The 20,655-nt window shown below is 51.3% G+C and overlaps 1 protein-coding gene across 5 annotated transcripts in view; it reads right to left on the minus strand.

Annotated features, from left to right (window-relative positions):
* The window catches only part of Dlgap3 (DLG associated protein 3), a 67,435-nt gene that overhangs the window by 38,764 nt on the left and 8,016 nt on the right, over positions 1-20,655 (minus strand). For 4 of the 5 annotated variants that reach the window (XM_052718770.1, XM_052718771.1, XM_052718767.1 and 1 more), the window contains exons 2-3: positions 3,511-3,593; positions 941-2,101 (exon numbers count right to left, since the gene is read on the minus strand). In XM_052718770.1, coding sequence (XP_052574730.1) covers positions 941-2,050 — 1,110 coding nt within the window. In that variant the 5' untranslated portion in view covers positions 2,051-2,101; positions 3,511-3,593. Of the gene's footprint in view, positions 1-940; positions 2,102-3,510; positions 3,594-3,795; positions 3,886-20,655 lie in introns of those variants that run through there. The other variant, XM_052718769.1, reaches the window with a different exon arrangement.

Here is a 20,655-nt window from a genome sequence, read left to right on the forward strand (position 1 = left end):
TACCATCTGCTTCCTGGTCTAGTCCCTAGAAACTGTGAGTCCTCGGCGGCAGGGGTCCTGATCACTGTTTATCAAGGACATGTTCACTGAATGAATGGATGTGGATTAACAACCTAGGAGACATGTGGACTCTGGAGATAGCCCTACATCTGCTAGATCGCCAAGACTTGTATTGATTTGTCCTCCTAAAATGACAGGAGTACGGGCAGGCTGAAGTGGGAATGAGAGCCCCGGGAAGGGGTCAGAGCTCCCAGCCTGGGCAAAAGGACCACAAGGTCACATGGGACAGCACGAGAGATCTCTACAGCCATCACGCTACCATCCACTCTTAAGAAGCCCTGCCTGGAATCACTCAAACCTCAGGATGTCACTAGCCTTGGAAAACCCCCAAAATGCATGCCTCCGGGTTCCTCCATAATTTCCTGGACTGCCCCACCACACCACAGCCCAGAATGACAAACCCAAGTAGACGCATGTTCTGGAAACTGATCTTCATATTCCCATAACTGGACCAACTGGATTTAAGTATAAAAGGTCTAGGGAAAGGCTTGGGGCTGGAAGAACATCTCTCCAACTGCTAAACTCCAAGCTCCAAGGTAGTGCTATAGGTAATACCACACTGTCCCATCCACTGCCTTCCCTTAACCTCACACTGCCCTCAACCCCAGAAGACAGAGTTCAGTGCATCCTGTCCAAACTGGAAGGTCAAGAAGTCTTCCTGGCATTGGCATGCATGGTCAAATTAGAGGGGTCTATTCATTGTACAAATGAGTAAAGTGAACGCCCAAATCGGACTCAAGGTATCCCAGAAGCAGAGCCTCCTGCCTTCAAGACCTCCAATCCAGGGATAGCTGGATGCCACCCCACCATGTCCACTGTTCCCCAGTGGACCAGACTGGTGAGGACTCAGAACATGGTTCCCCACCCCACAAAGTCTCACCTGCAGATAGTGATAAGTCCTGGCTTTGGCCTTGGTCTCTGGACCCAGGAGCCCCTTTCCTGGCCCGGCCCCTGGGTATCCATCCCGGCCCTGGCTGACCATCATGGTGTGCCAGGCACTTCGCTTGACTGACTGTCCGTCCAGTGACATGGACATGCCAGTGCAGGCAAGGCAGCGGCCATCCGACCCGCCCGAACGCCCCTTGAAGCTCAAGTCTCGGTAGGACCCATCCGGAGCTTCCAGGCAGAAGGGACCACCGGGCTCTCCAGGGGGCCTCCCACCCCCCAGAAAGCCACTGTCACTGTCCAAATTGTCATCAGAGCTCCACCAGCCTGTGGCCTTGGTCTGGTGTCGCCCATCCCCCTTGCGGTCCTTGCTCTTGCTCCGTTTGCCATGCCGAGACTGGTGGTGGTGGTGGTGGTGGTGGTGGTGGTGGTGGGGGTGGTGGGAGGTGGGAGGGCCTCCAGAGCCTGGGCCAGGGTAGCTGTCTCCCCCAGAGCCGCCTCTTCCCTCGGCCTTGGGCCCATTATAGTCTCGCTTCCCAGGTGCCTCCAGAGAGTGGGACTTGGCAAAGAGCTTCTGCACAGAGTGAACCAGGTGCCGGATGCGGCTAGGACTCTCGCTGCGAGCCTCAGGGGCCGGGCCAGATCCAGGCCCAGGCCCAGGCCCTGCTGGACCTCGCTGGTATGGGAGTGTGTGGAAGCCATCTTGCTGAACTGGCAACTGCTTTTCAAACTGATCCAGGAGTGTGGGAGGCAGGCGGGTGGCACCCTTGCCCTGTGGGTGGCCCACACAGTCTTCACAGGTGTCGAAGGGGCCCTGGCCGGGGTACATCCTGGGGAAGGTACTGCTGCCTCCCCCAGCCCCCACCCCCCCTGGGCCTCCCTCAGGGCCTACTGATGATGGACCCTCACTCAGGCTCAGGGGCCCTTCTGGAGAAAGGTGTCCCAGGCCAGCTCTTGGGGCACAGAAGCGGGGCTCGGTGGAGAAGGCCTCCCTGGAGCCCAGCAGGTACGGGGCCCTGGAAGCTGGGCCCACGTCCATATGCTGCTGGTCAGCAAAGCGGGCTGGGCGGGGATGGCTGCCTCGGTCGCCATGGTAACCCCTCATGGCCTCAGCAAAGGCTCTTCATATTGTTGGGGGCCAGGCCCCAGGAACCTCCTGAGAAAAGAGGGAGAAAAGGGATTTGGACTGAACAACAGGCCACTTCACCTAAAATCATCTTTCACTAGGCACCGTGGCATCCCTTGGTTGTACATACCAATTTATTGTGATTAATTATACTATCTTTCCACACATGGACTGAAAAGTCCTTAAAACAGTCATAATAGACAAAGACACAAGGGCACAAAATAATCCCATCATTCATCAATGCTGCAAATTTGATAAATACTTATTCACTAGAGGAAATGCTTTCAGCCAAATGGGCTTTTAAATATCCTTAGATTATCAAAAACAAAAGGAGACCCAAGCAGACATACAACATATTCAAAGAAACCAGTCATTAGGTGAACTGGCTTTTAACAAGCTAAGCTGGAGCAAATTGATCCACAGCCATCCCTCTGCCTCAACCCTAGCCCACATCCCACTGCTGCCAACGCCAGGCCTTGGAGCCAGAGCACCCAGCACCACGAAGGAAAGGAACACTAACTTCAAGTCCACATCCCCACGCCACTCCATTAACACACACCCCCACTTCCTTCCACATCTACTTCCTCGAATCTGACTACAGGCTCCCCTCTCCTCAGGGATGCCAGAGGTTCCTCCTACCTTTGCTGGCTTCCAGATGCTCCCCACTGGAGTCGACCCCTGCCCTCCCCTTGCCTATTACCCTTTGCCACACTCCCTCCCCACGGAGGGCGTCGTGGAGGGAGGAAAGACCACAGAGAAGGAATGCTGGCTAGACCAGACCACATGTGACACCAGACTGAGATTGGAACTCAGGACTTCTTCCTCCCAGGAACAGGGGGTCGGTGAGGCCAGCAGCCAGTGGAGAAGCCATTGTGGAACCAAGATCTCTGGCCCCCATCCCAGGCTTGCCAAGGCTACAGGACAAGAGAGGTCAGCTCTCAGCAAGAGTTGCCTCCAATCAGGACTCCAGGAGCTGCCAGGACAGGAGCTATGGCAGGAGGAGTTGACAGCAGGGGGGACAGGGACAGAGGATCTGGCAGACGGAGCCCTCCCCCACCCCAGACCAGCTCCTGGGCCATCTGCTGACTGGGAGATGGCAGTCTCAGAGATTCCAGACAGCAGCACCTCCTAAGACTCAATCTCCCCTCCTTCCCACACCGATTCCCTGCACCCACTCTGCTTCTGGTTTCTTCCAGACCCTGCCGGCAGCTCATCTCCTCCTATTTCCCTAACACTAGTGATGCGCCGGCTACCGCACACACCTTGCGGTCTCTAAGCCGACGGAAAAAATCTTGTCATGTAGACGTTATCCACACTTACCATGAGAAAATGGAACTCAGAATGGGGAGATGGAAAAGCCAGTAAAGGGGCTGAGTCACTTCGAATCGAGTGTTTGGGTTTGAGACTCTGAATATAACCTCCATCTCCCTAATACTCACCATCCGGGGTGTCCCATCCTTGCCGTCAGGAGCCCCACCACCAGGCAGAATCGTAACTTCAGCAGGCGCAGGACCACTGGCTCCTGACAGGTAAGAAAGAAGTGAATAGTCAGCAGAGGAGGAATGAGATTCCTCCCGGAGTCCTCAGGACAGGTCCCTGGCCTGACAATTTTCTTTCCCAACCCCCCAAACCAGGACTGGTTGGATCCCCCATGATGCAGAGGCTTCAGACCCTCAGGGAAATGAAGTTGGCTTCATTATGCAAATATATGCAAATGCACTCACAGGTTGGACTACCTCCAACTGCAGGTGTCTGTGTGATCTGTCTATGGTGCTCAGCTACAGCGTTTTCGTTGCCCTTAAAGATGGCTGCATTCCACGGACATTTGTAGAGCGCCTACTGCAAGGCAGACTGAATGAGAAGTGTACTGAGGTCATTTAAGTGTGGCCCCTGTCCTTAAAGGGTCTGAAGTCTCACCGGACAGAATTATGGTTCCTATACTCTGGCACAAGCTGTTCCTTCCTCTTTGAATGGCCTCTCATCTACCCTCAAGCCCTCCTCCCGGCAAACACTTACTCATATGAAGCCTCACCTTCCCATGGAGACTTTCTGTACTCTTTATTCTGGGTTATGCCTCTCATTTGGGCTTTTATGACACTCCGGGTACCCCCAGGCAGCAGCAAGCAGGCTGCATTGAAATTGTTTGCTCAGTCTCCATCTCCCCCAACTACCAAGGTCTCCAGTAAGGTGAAAAATAGGTCTGGGTCATCTCTGACTTGAGCCTGTCCTAAGTGAGTGTTCCACTGAGTGGATGAGGAAATGGCTATGCCAGAGAGAGAGGACAAAATGCTAGGCTATCTTGGATTAACAACTAGACCAGATTCAGAAGAGAAAAATCAAGGAAGCCTCCTTGGAGAAAGAGGTATTTGAAGTACAATATGGGTTAGGCAAAGGTTGGGTGTGGGATAATTCCCAGTGGAGAAAATGGTGGGTACAAGGTAGACAAAGAATGCAAATATCAAATTCTGAGGGGTGGTCTGGGAAAGTTCCAGAAAGCGGTTAGGGTTTAGCAAATACTGGAAGAGAGAGAGAGAGAGAGAGTCAGAGGGGAGGATGACTCTGAAGTTTGCAGCAGCCGTGACTGGAAGAACTAATGAAGCCATTATTAGACACGGGGATGTCAGAAGGAAAAGCTAGCTTTGTGGGCATGATTAATAACAGTGAGAGAGACACAATCAGACATCAGGAAGAACTTCCTGGCCCTGAGGAATGTGACACAATGAAGAAGATTGTAGAAGTTGGTAGGAATCTTCTATAGAGGAAAGGTTCAGACATGTGCAGCTCCCAGCTCCAGGGCCGGAACCAAAGGAGCTATTCGTCATCTTGCCTAGAGGGACACGGGGGGTGACCTTACTGATATCAAGAGCCTGGCTTGGCAATTCTCCTTTGTTGTCCTTTTGCTAGGATAACAGGGGGAGTTCAGACCAAGACGGCTTGAGCTCTTGTAGAAAGCCATTCAGAAGCATCTCCCCCCTGGGATGAAGCTTTGACTAGCCTGGACTTTTGTCTACGGCATATTCCTTTTGCTGCCCCAAGAAGGACATAGACCCGGGCCTCACAGCACAAAGGCCACTTTGGCTGAACCTCAAACCACCCCGTTCACCTTGTCTATGGTCATATCAAACTGGAACCTCACTGAACGTCCCAACAGTGGGTGTTCACAGGTGTCCCTTCCTCCAGCTTCCCACACCAGCTGCCACCAAGCTGCTGGGCTGCCATCAAACTGTTTTGTTTTGCTTTAGTTTAGTTTTGGTTATTTTTCTTAAGATTTATTTATGGGTATGAGTGTTTTGCATCATGCATGTATATGCATCACCCGTGTGCCTGGTGCCTGCCAAGGTCAGAAGAAGGAGCCAAATCCCCTGGAACTGGAGTTACGGGCCACTGTGAGCCACCATGTGGATGTGGGAAACAAACCCAGATCCTAGCAAATGTTCTTAACCACTGAGTCGTCTCTCCAGCCCTCTCTGTCTCACTTTTTGAGAAAGGTTTCACATATCCCAGGCTGGCCCAGGACTCCTTCTGTAGCCAAGGATGACCTTGAACTCCTAATCTTGCTGTGTCTACCCACCAACTACTGAGATTACAGGTGTGAGCCACCCCATCTAGCTTGTCATCAAATTCTTCCCAAACTTGCTCCTCATTCTCACCAATCCAAGTTCCCTTAGCTCTAGTCTGGACAATCACTCCTCTCCAGGCAGACACAGAGCACTCATGCCCTCCTGGAAAGAACTGTCTAGGAATAAAACTCTCAGCCCCCAGGACCAGGTCTACGGTATCAGATAAACGGCAGTGTCTTCTGAGCCTAATAGCGCCTGTTGGTACATCATGCAGGACTTTAGTGAACACCAAGTGACACCATGCATGTGAGACCATTTTACAACTCTGGAAGATCGGGACCGGCGAGCTGGCTCAACGGGTAGAAAAGCACTTGCAGCCAAGCCTGACGATCTGAGTTGGGTCCCCAGAGCCCACAAAGGGGAAGGAGAAAATAGATTCCCAGCCGTTGACCTTTGACCTCCACATGGGCCTCGTAACATTTGTGCACACCCCCATGAACACACATACACACACACACACACAAAATTAATTAATTATTTAAATTTTAAACCCCCAAAGATTACACAATGTAATCTCTAACATAACACCTTTATTTGATGATTGCTTTCAATTTGTAAAAATGTGTTATTTTCAATTATGTATATGCTGTGTGTCTGTGTGGGGTATTCAAATGTGAAGACTGATGGTCATGGAGGCCAGAGGCCTGTCAGCCTCCTAGGGCTGGAGTTACAGGTGGCTGTGGTTGTGGTTGTGGTTGTGGTTGTGGTTGTGAGCCACCTCACACGGTGCTAGGACCTGAACCTGGGTCCCCTGCCAGTGCACTACAGGCTCTTAACCACTGAGTCACCTCTCCAGCCCATACTTTTTTCTCTTTCTTTTTTTATTGAGACAGGATCTCACTACATAGCCCAAGCATGGAGGCCCTCCTTCCTCATCCTCTTGAGTGTTGGGATTACAAGTGTTCAAGAAAACCACCAGAAACCTTTATTTGGGTGTCTAGAACCTTCACATACAAACAGCAAATAATACAGCTAAATACTGTTACCGAAGAAAGGGGATTTTCCATTCTGCATTTCCTAAAGAAAAAGAAAATTTAATCTCATGCAGCCCAAGCCAGCTCTAAATTCCCTACACAGTCAAAAATGACCTTGAATTTCTGATCCTCCTGCCTCTACCTCTAGAGTGCTGGGAATGCATTCATGTGCCACCACACCCAGTTTCAAAGGAGAGATTGAATTATGAACTGGCTTTCTCCTGTGTACTGTTCTTCAGATCCATGCCTTCCCCCTCAGGCCCCACCTCATTACTAAATACAATGGATGGGAAGGAAAAGCGAGTGAGGAGGGGCCTCATCATCCAATCCATCACCACTTCCTATGGATTCTGTGTCCTAAAAATAGCCGTGCCCACTTAGTTCCATACCCACCAATCACTGTTGGCTGATAGCAAAGACTGATTCTCAAACCCCTTCTCCCTTCCCAGTCCCCCTTGTGAGGAGGCCAGGCCATCACGAAAATATGAGGTTCCTGGGAAAAAGTCTGCCTCTGTGACAAGGGGTGGCGCTTGCTGGTGCCATCCTTCCTCCCCTGCTTCCCAGCTGGAACAAGACAATGATGGCCAGATCTAGGCTATCTAGCTCACTGTGGGAGAAAGGCTTAGATAATCGCAGAGATGTTAGTCCTGACACCATCAGGCCACCGAACCACCACAAGCCGTTGCCTTTCTCCAGGCCTATATATGATAAGGAACTAACTATTGTAAACCACCATTGGCCAGATTTTCTGCATTTGCAGCAAAAAGCAGTGCTACCAAACCCAGCTGCACCTCAAACATCACCTTCTGCTGGGACATATGCAGGAGGCTCCTAACTGATCTCCCTGTTCCGGTAACCCAAATTATCACTTGGAGAAGCAGGTGTGATGGGTGGTGTCACTTCTCTGCCTCTTCACCGGTGTCCCTGGAGGAGCACCTTAACCTGGCCAACCGGGCCTGCACACCTGTCCCTTCCTGCTTTCCCAGCATCCTCTCCCCTCATGCTCCCCCTCACTTGCTCACTCTGCTTCAGCCAAGCCAGCCTTTTTTCTGTTCCATGATCCCTCACATCATGGGGCCTACTCCCTGTCCAGAAAGCTTTTCCCCACCCACCTCTGCCTCGCTGACTTCTGTGTGCCCTTCAGATCTCAGCCCAGTTGTTGCGTCTTCAGGGAAGCTTTCTCTGGCCTCCCTGACTAGGTCAGATCCCCCTGCTGTTTGCTCTCAAGGCATCCTGTACCCTGCTCTTATCTAGTTACCATTTTAAATCTGTGTGATTTTGTGACTGCCTGTCCCTCCCGATAGACTGAATTCCATGCAGGAATTCTGACCATCCTCAGTGCATCCCCCAAGCCCCTAGGCACAATGCCTGACAGGTAGTAGGTATTTGTGGAGTGAATGTGGGCCTGAAAAGAACAAGGTCCTTTCACTTAAAGCATTTGATTTGATTCCCCAAACTAGTCTATCATTCCTCTACACACTTCCATCTAACGACAGAGAAACTGAGGCTTGGACCTACCCAAGATCACACTGAGAGCTGAGAGCAAAGCCCACACTGCCCAACTCCACAGCCTGATGGCTTGGCTACTGCCCAGCATGCTATTAGCCCAGAGAAGATGAAATGTCATTTGAAAGTAACAGGTACTAAGCAATCAAACAAATAAAATGATTTCATACATACCACAGCACTAATGAGAGCCTCATTTGACATTTTCCCTATGTGGGGTGTGTAACTGTATACTAAGTTCAAGGTCAAATAAAGAGAACAAAGGAAACTTCCTGAAGTTGGTTCCATCTCTCCCTGTCTCTCTGGTCTCTAACTCACGATGTGTCAACCTTGAATCTGTGATCATCTTGCCTCTACCTCTGAGTCCTGGGATTGAGGCATGCCTGAACTCGGGTTTATGCAGTGCTGGGGACCAAACCATGGGGCTTTGGCTAGGCAAACACCTTTACCAACTGAGCTACATCCCCAGCCTCGCTTTCTCCGCATCAAGTCACCTTTCTCATCCCATGACACAGACAGCTGCCCAGCCGGTGAGCCTGTGGGCCCCGGGAGGCAGCCACTTCCTCAGTTACCTGTGGCTGGCTGGGAAGTGGAAAGTGAGGGGGTCTGGGAAGGTGCTGTGTGCGACGGGTCCTTCTGTGGACAGACCTCAAATCTATCCGGGAATGGAAGATGTGGCACAGATGCCGTCACCAAGAAATTACCCAATTTAGCACCAACCACACAATCCAGCAATTAGTTTCTTAAACCGGAACTTGCTGGGGGCTGCCAGGCTGGCGAGGTTGTTGTTACAAATCTCACTGGGATGCCAGCTGTGTGACTCGCCAGGAGGCTGTCACTGCCCCAAGCAATTACCTTCCAGAAAAAGAATGGAAAATGGAAGACAGAAAGGTGCTGGCTACAGAAGTCAGGGTACTTCCTCCTCTGCCCCAGGGCCCTGCCCAGCCAAAGCACTCCATACTCCTTTCTTGAAACCTAGGTTGACTCCCAGATGCGCCACCCCCCCACCCCCACCCCAAGATCAAAGCAGTCATTGGTACGGGGCCTGCCATCTCATTAGCTACGTTCAAATCCCTTTCTACGCACTAGCTGTGTGTACAGGGGCCAGTGATGTACTGCTCTGACACCATTTTCTCATCTCTAAAATGGGGGCATCGTGAAAGCGCTGATGATGTGGTTAACAATAAACCACATCAACTCCTCAGCACTGCGGCTAACACAGTAGATATTCCAAACAAGTGTCCATCACTCTGTGGGGCTTTACTTTTCTCCCTGGCTTCACCGGTTTACAGTGTGACCTTGAGCAGGTCATTCACGCTCTCTGAGACAACCATCTGAGGCCAGCGGTACTCTGCTGGTGAAGAGACGAGTGGTTGACAGTGGTTGACATCTGGGGACCAGGGAGGGATCCAGATGTGCTCAAGAAAGACCAGTATCTCAGAGACCGGCACAAGTGATGCCTTAGGTGAAGATGGAGACTTCCAAAATTAAATATTAGCTGATTCACTGCTTCCTCGGGAAGCTGCTGGGAGCCCTACAGCTAGACAGGATGGTCCAGAGAGCAGTAAATGGAGGCTGGAGCTCCTTAACAGGGGGCCAGTGTTATCCATTCCCACGGGGGCGGGGCCCATGAGGTCACCCCCCTGCCGGGTTCACATAACAGATTTCCCAGCAGGTGAGGCCGAGGGTTTGTTTTGTTGCTGGGAGCCTGGGTTCTTCCATGCCTGTGACTGAACCACGTGTGCTGTTGAGAGCTCTGCCTCCAGGTTTTACCTAACCACCCTCTTCCCCTGTGTTACTTGTTTGTACCTGTTTCCCTGTTGAGAGCCCTCTCCCACCCGACAGCAGCTAAGATGGCTGGGGCGGCACGTCCACTGGGAATGGCGGAACCAGTAAAGCACCCAGAACCCCTGGCCCACAACTCAAGTCCCCCAATTATTATCTTGGCCCCTGGACTCCTCCCACCCCCTCACCTTCGCGATCTGAGCCCCCTTGACCAATCTGACTTTACTTGGGCTCTGATACCTTTGACACTATCTCCGTTGCTAGGTGGGCGCCCTGGTCCCTGGCTTCCCTCAGTCCAGCCCCATGGCCCAACCCCGGCCCTCAAGACTCCAAGGAAAATACCTCTCCTACCTTCCCTGCCACAGGAAATGGAGGTGGAGGAAGAGAATGGAAGGAGAGAAGCTTGCAGACATAATCCCTTCCCTTCGTTACTTTATTTAATAAACTCTTCCTGGGAGCTCGGGGCAAGAAGGCTGCAGAAAATGGGCTTACTCTTCCAAAACACTCAAGACATTTCAGCAGGGCCAAGTCTAAATGCATCTCCTGACCCATCAGACAGGCTCATGCAAGCCTGTGAATAACCCATACCACCTATAATCTCTTTGAAAATCCCACCTCAGGGGGCTCTGCACTTGATGTTCTTGTTGCCGGAACACTCTGCCCCAGATATTCCCATGGCTTCCTCTGTCTCATCTTCAGGGCTCAGTTCAGACAGGCCTTCCCTGACCACTCACTCTAACTACAGTCCAGCCTTATCCTCCCCTGGTTCGTTCTACATCACCCTGTTCTGCTGCCCCATAGCACTTATGGATGTTTGAAATGACTTTCTTCAGCCATTACATTTTTATGCTATGCCTTCCAGTGGTAAAGCACCCCTTCCAAAGGGGCCATGTCTAGGCTGGTCTCATTGCTGCAGGAGTCTGTGATCTAGAATGCCTGGTACTAGCAGATGTGAATGAATGGTTTCCATGCTGCCTTTGCCCACTCTTCTGTGCACAGAAGCCTCAGAAAGGACCTCCACACCTTTCCTTCCAAGGGCTTTGGAGAGCTCAGAAAGATCAGTATTCAAAATTCTGCCCCTAAACACAGCTCTGCTCTTCCTGTCTGCTTATATTACCCAGATGTGCTCCTCTGCAGAGGGAAGGGAGTGGTGGAGAAAAAAGGAGAAGGTGGCCCTCGCGATGCCGCAGAGACAGACGAGCCTGTGAGGAGGCTCAGCGTCCACTACCAGCCCTGAGTAGATCCTGTCACTAAAACTTATTGGACCCCAGCTCCTTCTCTAGCTGGGGCCATGGAGCCAAGAAACCCTACCAATGAAGTGTGAGCTTCCTCTCCCTCCTCCAGGACTTCCAAAAGCCCTCTGAGATACAGCCACACTGACCAACCTTACCCCTCATGGCCAGCAACTTCCAGCCCATCTGTTCTCAGTCATGTCCACCCCCACCCCACTCCCACGCCTCAAGGGTCCAAGATCCCCAGTTTGGGAGTCTCCTCCTGCTGAGAGGAGTCATCCCAGGACCAGAACTCCCCTGAGGCTCTCTCCAGGGGTGGCTGGTGACAGAGAGTGTCTTTTCTAAGTTTTGAGCTGAACCATCCAGGTTCATAGACCAGGTGCACCAGTTAAATCACAAGGGCCTTAAGGAATTGCCTTCCTCTCTCACAAGCCCCCCCCCCACCCCCACCCCCGTGTTCAAACGGGAGCAAGAACAGTCTCTCCCCCGGGTCTGTGATGTCACAGGATTAAAGTAATGCAGGTAAGATGTCCTGGGCACTGCCAAGGGCTGGCTAGAGATGAAGGGAAAGCCATTTAAATGTGTGAGAACTAAACCCAGGGCCTCTTAGAGAGGATTTCTCAGACAGCCTTGGGCAGAGACTGCAGCCATGCCTGGTGGATCAGAAATGGGTACTGTGGAAACTCTTTCATTTTGTATATCCAGGAATTTGCTCGCCTAGGAAGCTTTTGGAGACCTCCCACATCTCGAGCATGCAGAACACAGCAGAGCAGCCCTGGTGCCCCAAAATGGTGGGACCCGAGGGAATTAGAGCCCTCTGGTTCACAGGCCTCCAGAGCCCTCTGCGCCATCAATGGCAGTTTCTCTTCCCACTCCAGAGATTGAGAAGAAAAAGCTTAACAACCTCAAACTGGGAACTGGAAAGACAAAGGCAGCTATCTACCTGCACTTATGCTACCTCAGCTGAACCATAAACAGCTTGTTTCCTCTGCCTGGGTATCAGTGTTCTCATCTGTAAAATGGGGACAATGGTATCTGCCCCTTACGTTGTACAACAAGTAACTAATGGATCAATCCAAGACAAGGTGCGTGGGTCTCCATTCTCATGTCTATTCTAGCATGAACACCACAGCACCTTCTTTCATTTGTGTGTGACTTGCTCTGGCCTCCAAGACAGACACCAGAGAATGAGAGGCAGGAGCCACGTCCCAACAGGGGTCCAAGGGACACGTGATTCTGTGCCAGGCCAAGTCCATGGCCTTTTCTACTTCCAACCTAGCCAACCGGTCACGTATTCCCTGCCATGGAATCTACAACTTAGGGTTGGCCTACCGTTCCTCCCACGCCCTCTATATAACTGGCACAGGGATGTCTAGCACAAAGGCCCAGCCTCGCCTTCTGGGTCGGTGTCACAGGAGAATCAAGCACAAGGTTGGACCCTTTGAAGGGCCTTTTGTTGGCTGATTCCTGGGTGGACTCTCCTGCCCTTCAGCTCTGCCTGAAGACTTCTGACCCCACCCCAGCTGCAGGAATGCCTAAGCCCAGTTCTCCTCTGAACCCCCAGACTTCTTAGAGGATCCGAGAACAGAATGGGAAGGGGAGGGGCGGGGAACACAGCAGGTAAGTGTGCAGGGCGAGAAGCAGCAGAAACAGTAACAGCCATCCACCTGTCCTGTCAACTGAACCCTTGATGCATATATATTGTTGCGGTTGCTTCTGAGATAAGTAGCCCAGGCTAGCCTCAGACTCACTATGTAACTGAGGATGACCATGCTGTCTCTACCACCCAAGAACTGGGGTTCTAGGCATGTGCCGCCACACTCAGCTTATGCAGTGCTGAAGAGCCAACTCAGAGCTCTGCACAGGCCAGGCAAGCATTCCATTAGTTACCCTATGTGAAGTATTTACTGAGAGGGGGTCTCCCCGTGAAGCCCAAGACAGCAATCACTACCTCCTCATCTGTCCCATACCCCTTATTCTGCACAGTAGGAGAAATGCGTGGTGCAAGCTTGGAACACCTGAGAGGCCAGGGTCAGAGATTCACTTCTACATGGCCAAGCAAAGCATACAGTAGATTCTCAATGAGTTCAGTTCTGCTTCGGTGACTGAGTCATCAAGAAGGAGCAACCAGCCGCTGATGCACTGGGACAAGAGAGAAAGGACCCTGCAACTGGGCCAGGTTGCCAGAGCAGGCCGAGCTTGGGTCCTGCCCAGGGAGGCATGCAGGCAGAGTCTGGCCCGGAACAGAAAATCCCAGGCACCTATCAACTCAGAAGTCTATGGTCTGTAGCCCAAGCTGGCCTTGAACTTGCTTTGTAGCTGAGAATAGCTTTTTAATTCTTAGTCGTCATCATCGTCATCGTCAAGAGTAGTAGTTTTCTTTTTGTTTTTCTTTTTGTCTCACTTCGTAGTTCTGGCTAGTCTGGAATTCACTATGTAGGCCAGGCTGAGCTTGTCTTAAACTCACAGAGATCCACCTGCCTCTGCCTCCTGACTGCTGGGGTTTAAAGGTATGTTGCCACCATGCCCAGCTCTGGCTGAGGATAACTTTAAAAGTTCTGAGTCTCCTGCCTCTGCCTCCTGACTACTGGAATTACAGGTGTATTCTACATGGTGGTAGAGATGGAACCCAGGATCAGACTGAGCTATACCTTTTTTTTTTTTTTTTTTTGAGGCGGGTTCCCTCTATGTATCCTTGGCTGTCCTGGAAATCTCTATGTAGACCAGGTTGGCCTTGAACTCACAGAGAGAAAGAGACATGCCTATGCCTCCTGAGTGCTGGGATTAAAGGTGTGTGCCACCACACCCAGATTTTGTTGTTGTTTTTAATTTTAAAAGACAAGAGTCTCACTATGCAGCTCTGGCTAGCCTGGAACTTATGCAGACCAGGCTGACCTCAAAAACCCAAAATCACAACCAGCTAGGCTGGGAGGTGGAACAGTGGTAAAACATTTGTCTAGGATCCACAGGGCTCACGTCCGATCCCCAGCACCATCACACACACACACACATATCCCAATAATCTGTCCACCTCTGCTTCTCCAATGCTGTGTACCACTATGCCCAGCTACTTTAAAAATTACTTATTTATTCATTCATTCATTCACGTTTACCTATGTGTATGTGTGCAAAACTGCTTGTCAGCACATGCACCACCTAAGTGCGTGCTCACAGAGGACAAAAGAGGGCACTGGAGTTACAAGCAGTTGTGAGCCATCTGGTGTGGGTGCTGGGAATCCAATCCCAGTCTTCTGCAGGAGCGGCAAGTGCTCTTAACCATGAGGCCATCTCTCCAGCCCCAGCTTTGTTTTTTGAGACATCTAACTATACACAGCTTAGGGCGGTCTGGAACTCAATGTATAGCCCAGGTAGGGCTCCAACTCATCAATTTATGATCCCTCTACCTCAGCATCCCAAGTACTGGGATTACAGGAGTGCACCCCCACTCATGCCCAGTTCAGCTCTTCGAATGCTGTAACCGCAGAAGCACTGTGTTAAATAGTATAGGAGAAAAGCATCTTCTCACATAGTCATCAGAGCTGCCCATGGTAGGTACCATCACCTCTCCGATCTCACACAGTCATCACAGCTGCCCATGGTAGGTACCATCACCTCTCCCATGTCACACAGCCATCAGAGCTGCCCATGGTAGGTACCATCACCTCTCCCATATCACACAGCCATCATATCTGTCCATGGTAGGTACCATTATCTCTCTGATCTCACACAGTCATCACAGCTGACCCTGGTAGGTACCATCATCTCTCCCATCTCACAGATGAGGAAACTGAGGCTTACAATGTAAAGAAAACTGCTTGAGGTAACACAGATGGGAGAATATGGAGCTGACACTCTCAGGAGACTGAATCCAGACTGAAAAGGTATGTATCAAAAATATCTTTCTGAGTCAAGTCCTCTGATAAGGTCAGCAGACACACCCCCTGTAGGTCTGGCTCAGCTCTCACCTAGGAAAGCTCCACCTTTTCCGTTTCTCCCTCACACATAGTCACACAAGCACCTCAAACTGTCCACTCGCCTTTTACCTCATAATATTCATCCAGATGTTAAGTGCCACAGCCATGTAGACATCCACACAGCCCTTATGCTCACACAAAGTCCTGGGCATTTAGTGTCTAAAGACCCTGTTCCCACAAGGGTTCATCTGCATCTACACTATCCGCCAAAAGACACTGATGTCTGGGTGCACACAAGCTGCAGAGATGCACTGACACACAAGTACACACACTTATCTCCCTATGACAGCTCTATGTGTTCATATCTCACAGGCACCCACATCCGATCGATGTCATACACCAACTCCTCCCCCAATAAGAACTTTATCCATTGTTCCCAGAGCCGATACTAGGCCCAGGTGAGCAATGATGCTCCCTTCCTCTGGGGTTGGCCAGGCAGCCCAAAGAGGGGGAGAAGGCTCGGCCTGCCTGTGATGGATGGAATTAATCTACTGAGCTAGAGAAACTAAATAATTAAATCCCTAATCACCCCCCCAAGCCAGCCCAGGCCAATATAGTTGAGGGAGGGAGGGGGCTCTGAGGCCCAGACCAATATCCTAGAGGGGGGGAGGTGCTTAGAAGCAAGGCTCAGGCAGAACCCTTCTTGAGGGGGTCTCTTGGAAGAACTGTGGCAGACACACGAGTAGACAAACAGAAAAGGCTTCCCCTTTCCATTTGGAAACGAGCAGCTCAGGAAGCCAGGCTACCACCAAGTACTAAGACAAACTGGGTAAGGGCACAGCCCCCCCCCACCACCATCCACAGAATCCTCCCTGCCACTCTGTGAAATGGGGGGGGTGCATCCTGGGACTGTCAGGGGCAAGGAGAGGGGACACTCAAAATGCCAAGGGCTGTGGCAGTCAAGGGCGTCTGCCCAAAGTGGCTGATTTCTCTCAGACCAGCCTTGGCCCACCCCTACCCCCGGTCAGAACGAGATCTTCCCTAAGCCTAGTACAGATGGCAACGAAGAACCCCTCCACATAAGTGCACCTGCTTCCCCTAGAAGTGGGTTCAGCACGTGGCAAAGAGGCTGAGGGATGGGGTAGAGGCCTGGGCAGGGGGGCTCAGGGAATCAGCCTGGGAACAGGCCCCAGTCCTATTGGTTGAAAAGTGGGTCATTTTCCTTTTGAAAAATAGTGAGAAAATGGAGAAGTAGGTCGGGCTCTCATCCCCTCAGCCCCAGGCACCACCCCCCGACTTGTATTGGGGGAACATGGAGAAGCGTGCATGTGCAAAAACTCCATGTCCCCAGAACCCCAGCCAAGGTCCACGTGTAAGAGGCCAAGGTCATCCCTTACTCAGGCCACTCAAGGACAAGCACATTCTGTAGCCAGGACTGAAACACAGCCACACCCTCCCTTGGGGTCTCTGGGGAGAACGGAGTTAGGACCGGTCCAAGCTGAAGTGTGGGGACCCTAGCATAAGGGACCCTGAGAAGCCCCCTCCCATCTTCACGTTGGTCGCGACTCCTCTCCTCCTCTCTTCTCCTCCCTTTCCTCTTCGTCCACGTGGGCAGAGTCGTTGCCATGACACCGCGGGCAGGTGGGCGGCTCTGGCGGCTGTTTCGGCCCAACCCCCAAGCTCACAGCCCAGGTGGGAAGGGAGAGGCTGCAGCACCCAGGCCCTAGCCCCAAAAAGAGAGGAGAGCAGCAGAGGGGTCCCCTCCACCCCACAACCTAGAATGGGTTCTAGTACCAGCCTCTCTATTCCAAAGCAACCCAGCCCTAGCTATAGAGGTCTGGGGGGGAGGGGGCACACTAAAAAAGCTCTTTAGCCTTGAATACCACCCTTTCCCCAGAGGTCAGGGGGAGGGTGACCCACCACCCCCATTTCTTTCTCTAGTTCTCACCAGCATGGATCACAGACAGTGCCTTGAACCTTTCTTGCTAGCGGCCCACCAGTCCTACCCGAAGTCTGACTTTAGATCCCCATTCTACAATATAAACTCAAAGCCTCTGGGCCTCTTGAGAGAGGGGGAAATCATCTGTCAAGACACAAAGAGAAGTTGCTCCCATACTGCCAAGCCCCAGACCATCCTATAGAACTGGACCTGACTTCACATCACAGCTCCGGGGACCAACAGCTCCAAGTATCTTTGGTTAAGGTATCCACCCCACCAGGAGAAGGGGGTGGGCTGGTCAGGGAGGCTATCACATCTGATTGCGGGAAGTCTGAGATCTGCCTAAGCTCCCCAGCCGGCAGCCCCCACCGCCCTTCTCTTTCTCTGTCTCCAAGGCTGTGTCTGTGGCTCTGCCTTGCTACAGTCCTTCCTGTTGTTCAGGGTCCTGCTTGCCATCTAGCCTGTTCCCTAAGGCAGGAGCTTTGCGTCACTGACGCAATGGAACCACAGAGGCCCCGCTTAGCAGCCCTCTGCAGCCTGGCTGGCAGAGGTGGGCGTGTGTGGGTTGGTAGTGCCAAGATCCAAAAGGAAGGGAGAATGGCAGTCAGGGTTAGCTGGAGGGTGTCCAGCTTCTCATGGGATATTAGTCGTGACATACACACAGCACACACAACACACAACACATACACACACACACACACACACACACACACACACACACACACACACACACACACAGGCTTCTATTTCCCTCCTTAGTCTTCCCCAAAGGGAGCAGGTATGATTGGCTAAAATAAATGCATGCACATGTGTGTGTGCGTATGTGTGTACATACGTGTGTACACTATGTCTCTTTTCCTCCTCCTCCCTGGTGAGGGCTCTACATCAGTCCACCCTCCTCCTAATTCTCACCAAAGCTATCACACCAGCATCCCAACTGGTCTCCCTACCTCACACCTTGATCTGGTCATCCTATGGGCATCGAGTGTGATCCCTTTATAATGTGTGACAAATAAACCGAGCGCCCTACTCGGAACCAGACACTCCTCCCGACACAGTCGGGCAGCGTGAGCAAAGCAGATGCAGCTCCCATTCTCAGGAAGTTCATGGTCCGGTGAGGAAAGTGAGGCAGGATACCAACGCGTGAGGTAATTGGTGGTGGCGAGTGAAAATTTAAAATATGGATAAACCGGGGTGAGGGGGTAGCGTGGCAAGAGGCTATTTCAGTTAGACTGCTGGGGAGGGAGGCCTCTGCAGAAAAGAGACGTTTGAGCCAAGATTCGAAGGAAGTGAGGGAGGGAGTGTCATGAGCGTCTAAAAAAGAGCATCTTGGGCTGAGGGGAACGGAGAGCATCAAGCCTCAAGGAGGGATTTTCCAACTTCTTGGTGGGTTGGAAAGGAAGACCTTTGGGGCCAGGGAGGCGATGCGTGATGATTTGACACACAACACTCAGGCCCTGACCACTAGGCACTCCAGATGTCACTCCCAGGGAGATGGAGAGCAGGCAGTGGAGAGCTTGTCTAGCATGCACCAAGTCCCGGGCTTGATCCCCAACAGTACGTAGACTCTATTACGGTGGTGTGTGCCTGTGACCCCAGCACTGAGGAGGAAGAGGCCAGAGGGTCGCAAGTTCAAGGTCATTCTCTGCTACTTAGTGAGTCTGAGGCCAGCTTGATTTGAGACCCTGTCTCGGAAGGGGGTGGGGGGAGACCGGGACAAAAGAAGGGAGAGGGTGAAAAAATGTGTATGGCCTTATCTTATTCCAGCTCCTGAATGGAGCAAGGGTGGGGGTAGGAAACCAGCTGGGCATTTCTTTTTTTATAATTTATATGCTTATTGATTATGTACTTATTTATTTATTCACTTGTGTGCACGGTGTGCATGTAGAGGGCAGAGGACCTAAGGGAGGCAGGTCTTTCCTCCCACCATGTAGGTCCTGGAGGTTGAACCCATCAGGCTTGGTGGCAAGTGTCTTTACCCACTGAGCAACCCCACCAGCCAGTTGGATATTTCTTGCCCTGTAACACCTTTTCCCTCAGTTGCTCACACGTCAAATGCTTGCTCCCCTTTTAAGCTTTAGCTCAAGCACCCCACCTTCTTTTAGTCCTTGCCAAACTCTTCCCTCCCACTCCAGAGCTGACCTAACTTCCTCCTCAGGTTCATGGTACCCACTGTGCTCATGTGCCTCCAATTTCCTCTTTAGACTGCAGGTCACTTGAAGTTGAGGATCAGCTTGAGTTGTCAAGGACAGTCTGTGGAATAGTGTCAGCGTAACACAGGCATTGGCCGAGTGACTGCATGCCCCGGGGGAGGCACGTGGGACGGAACAAGGACTGTTGGGAAACTAACGCCAGCCTTGGCTGAGCCAGGAACGGTGGCTCATACCTGTAATCTCGACACTCAGCAGGCTGAGACAGGAAGATTGCTGTGACTCTGAGGCCATCGTGGGCTTCATACTGAGTTCTGTGCCATCCTGAACTACAGAGTGAGACTCTGTCTCAAAACACAAAAAACAAGTGAGTGATATGCAGGAGTTTATGGCTGCAAGTTGGCATCAGGCGACTGCTACCATATACTGGGATAGTTCATATACACTGTTCACATACGTGTGCATATTAACATTTATGGGCATGTCTGCCTGTATATACCTAGAGTTTTATTGTCAGATGTTGCTCAAATTTCTAAAGGTCTTATAATAAAAATCCCGGTGCCAGATACTGGGGTAATTGCTGAAAGATCAGAGAGACAAAGGAACAAGCCACAGCCACCTCTTACCTCTAGGGCTCCTCAGCCTGAAAAGCCTCTGGTCCCTGTCTCCTCACGCCTTATATACCTTTCTCTGCCCAGCCATCACTTCTTGGGATTAAAGGCATGTGTGTTTCCCAAGCAAAGGCATGAGATCTCAAGTGCTGGGATTAAAGGCGTGAGATTCCCAAGTACTAGGATTAAAGGTGCATGCCATCACTGCCTGGCTCTGTTTCTCTCCTAGACTGAGTCAACCTCATGTAGTCCAGGGTGGCTTTGAACTCACAGAGATCCAGACAGATCTCTGCCTCCCAAGTTCTAGGATTAAAAGTGTGTGCCACCACTGCCTGGCCTCTGTGTTTAATCTAGTGGCTTGTTCTGATCTTCAGGCAAGCTTTTTTTTTTTTTTTTTTTTTGGTTTTTCCAAGACAGGGTTTCACTGTGTAGCTTTGCGCCTTTCCTAGATCTCGCTCAGTAGACCAGGCTGGCCTCGGACTCACAGAGATCTGCCTGGCTCTGCCTTCTGAGTGCTGGGATTAAAGGTGTGCACCACTACCACCCGGCTAGGCAAGCTTTATTAGGGTACACAATATATCACCACAGTTAAATGCATATGAGGAAGCACACTTATGTTAAATGTGCATATAGTACCATAGATAAGCAATACATACATTGCCACATGACCCATATGGGCACAATATGTACACACATATATACAAACACATACTGGGTCTCCTTAATATCCCCTGCCTGCTTCCTCTATTCACACCCAACTTGCTCTTAATTCATGAAACCTCTGGAGTAGTGTTGATGTTTCTCCTCTCGCACTTCCCCACGTACACTCCTAAACATCAAGCATATGGTCAAC

Source organism: Peromyscus californicus, unplaced genomic scaffold, assembly GCF_007827085.1.
Source record: "Peromyscus californicus insignis strain IS unplaced genomic scaffold, ASM782708v3 Scaffold_5__1_contigs__length_169319896, whole genome shotgun sequence".
Lineage (NCBI taxonomy): Eukaryota > Metazoa > Chordata > Mammalia > Rodentia > Cricetidae > Peromyscus > Peromyscus californicus.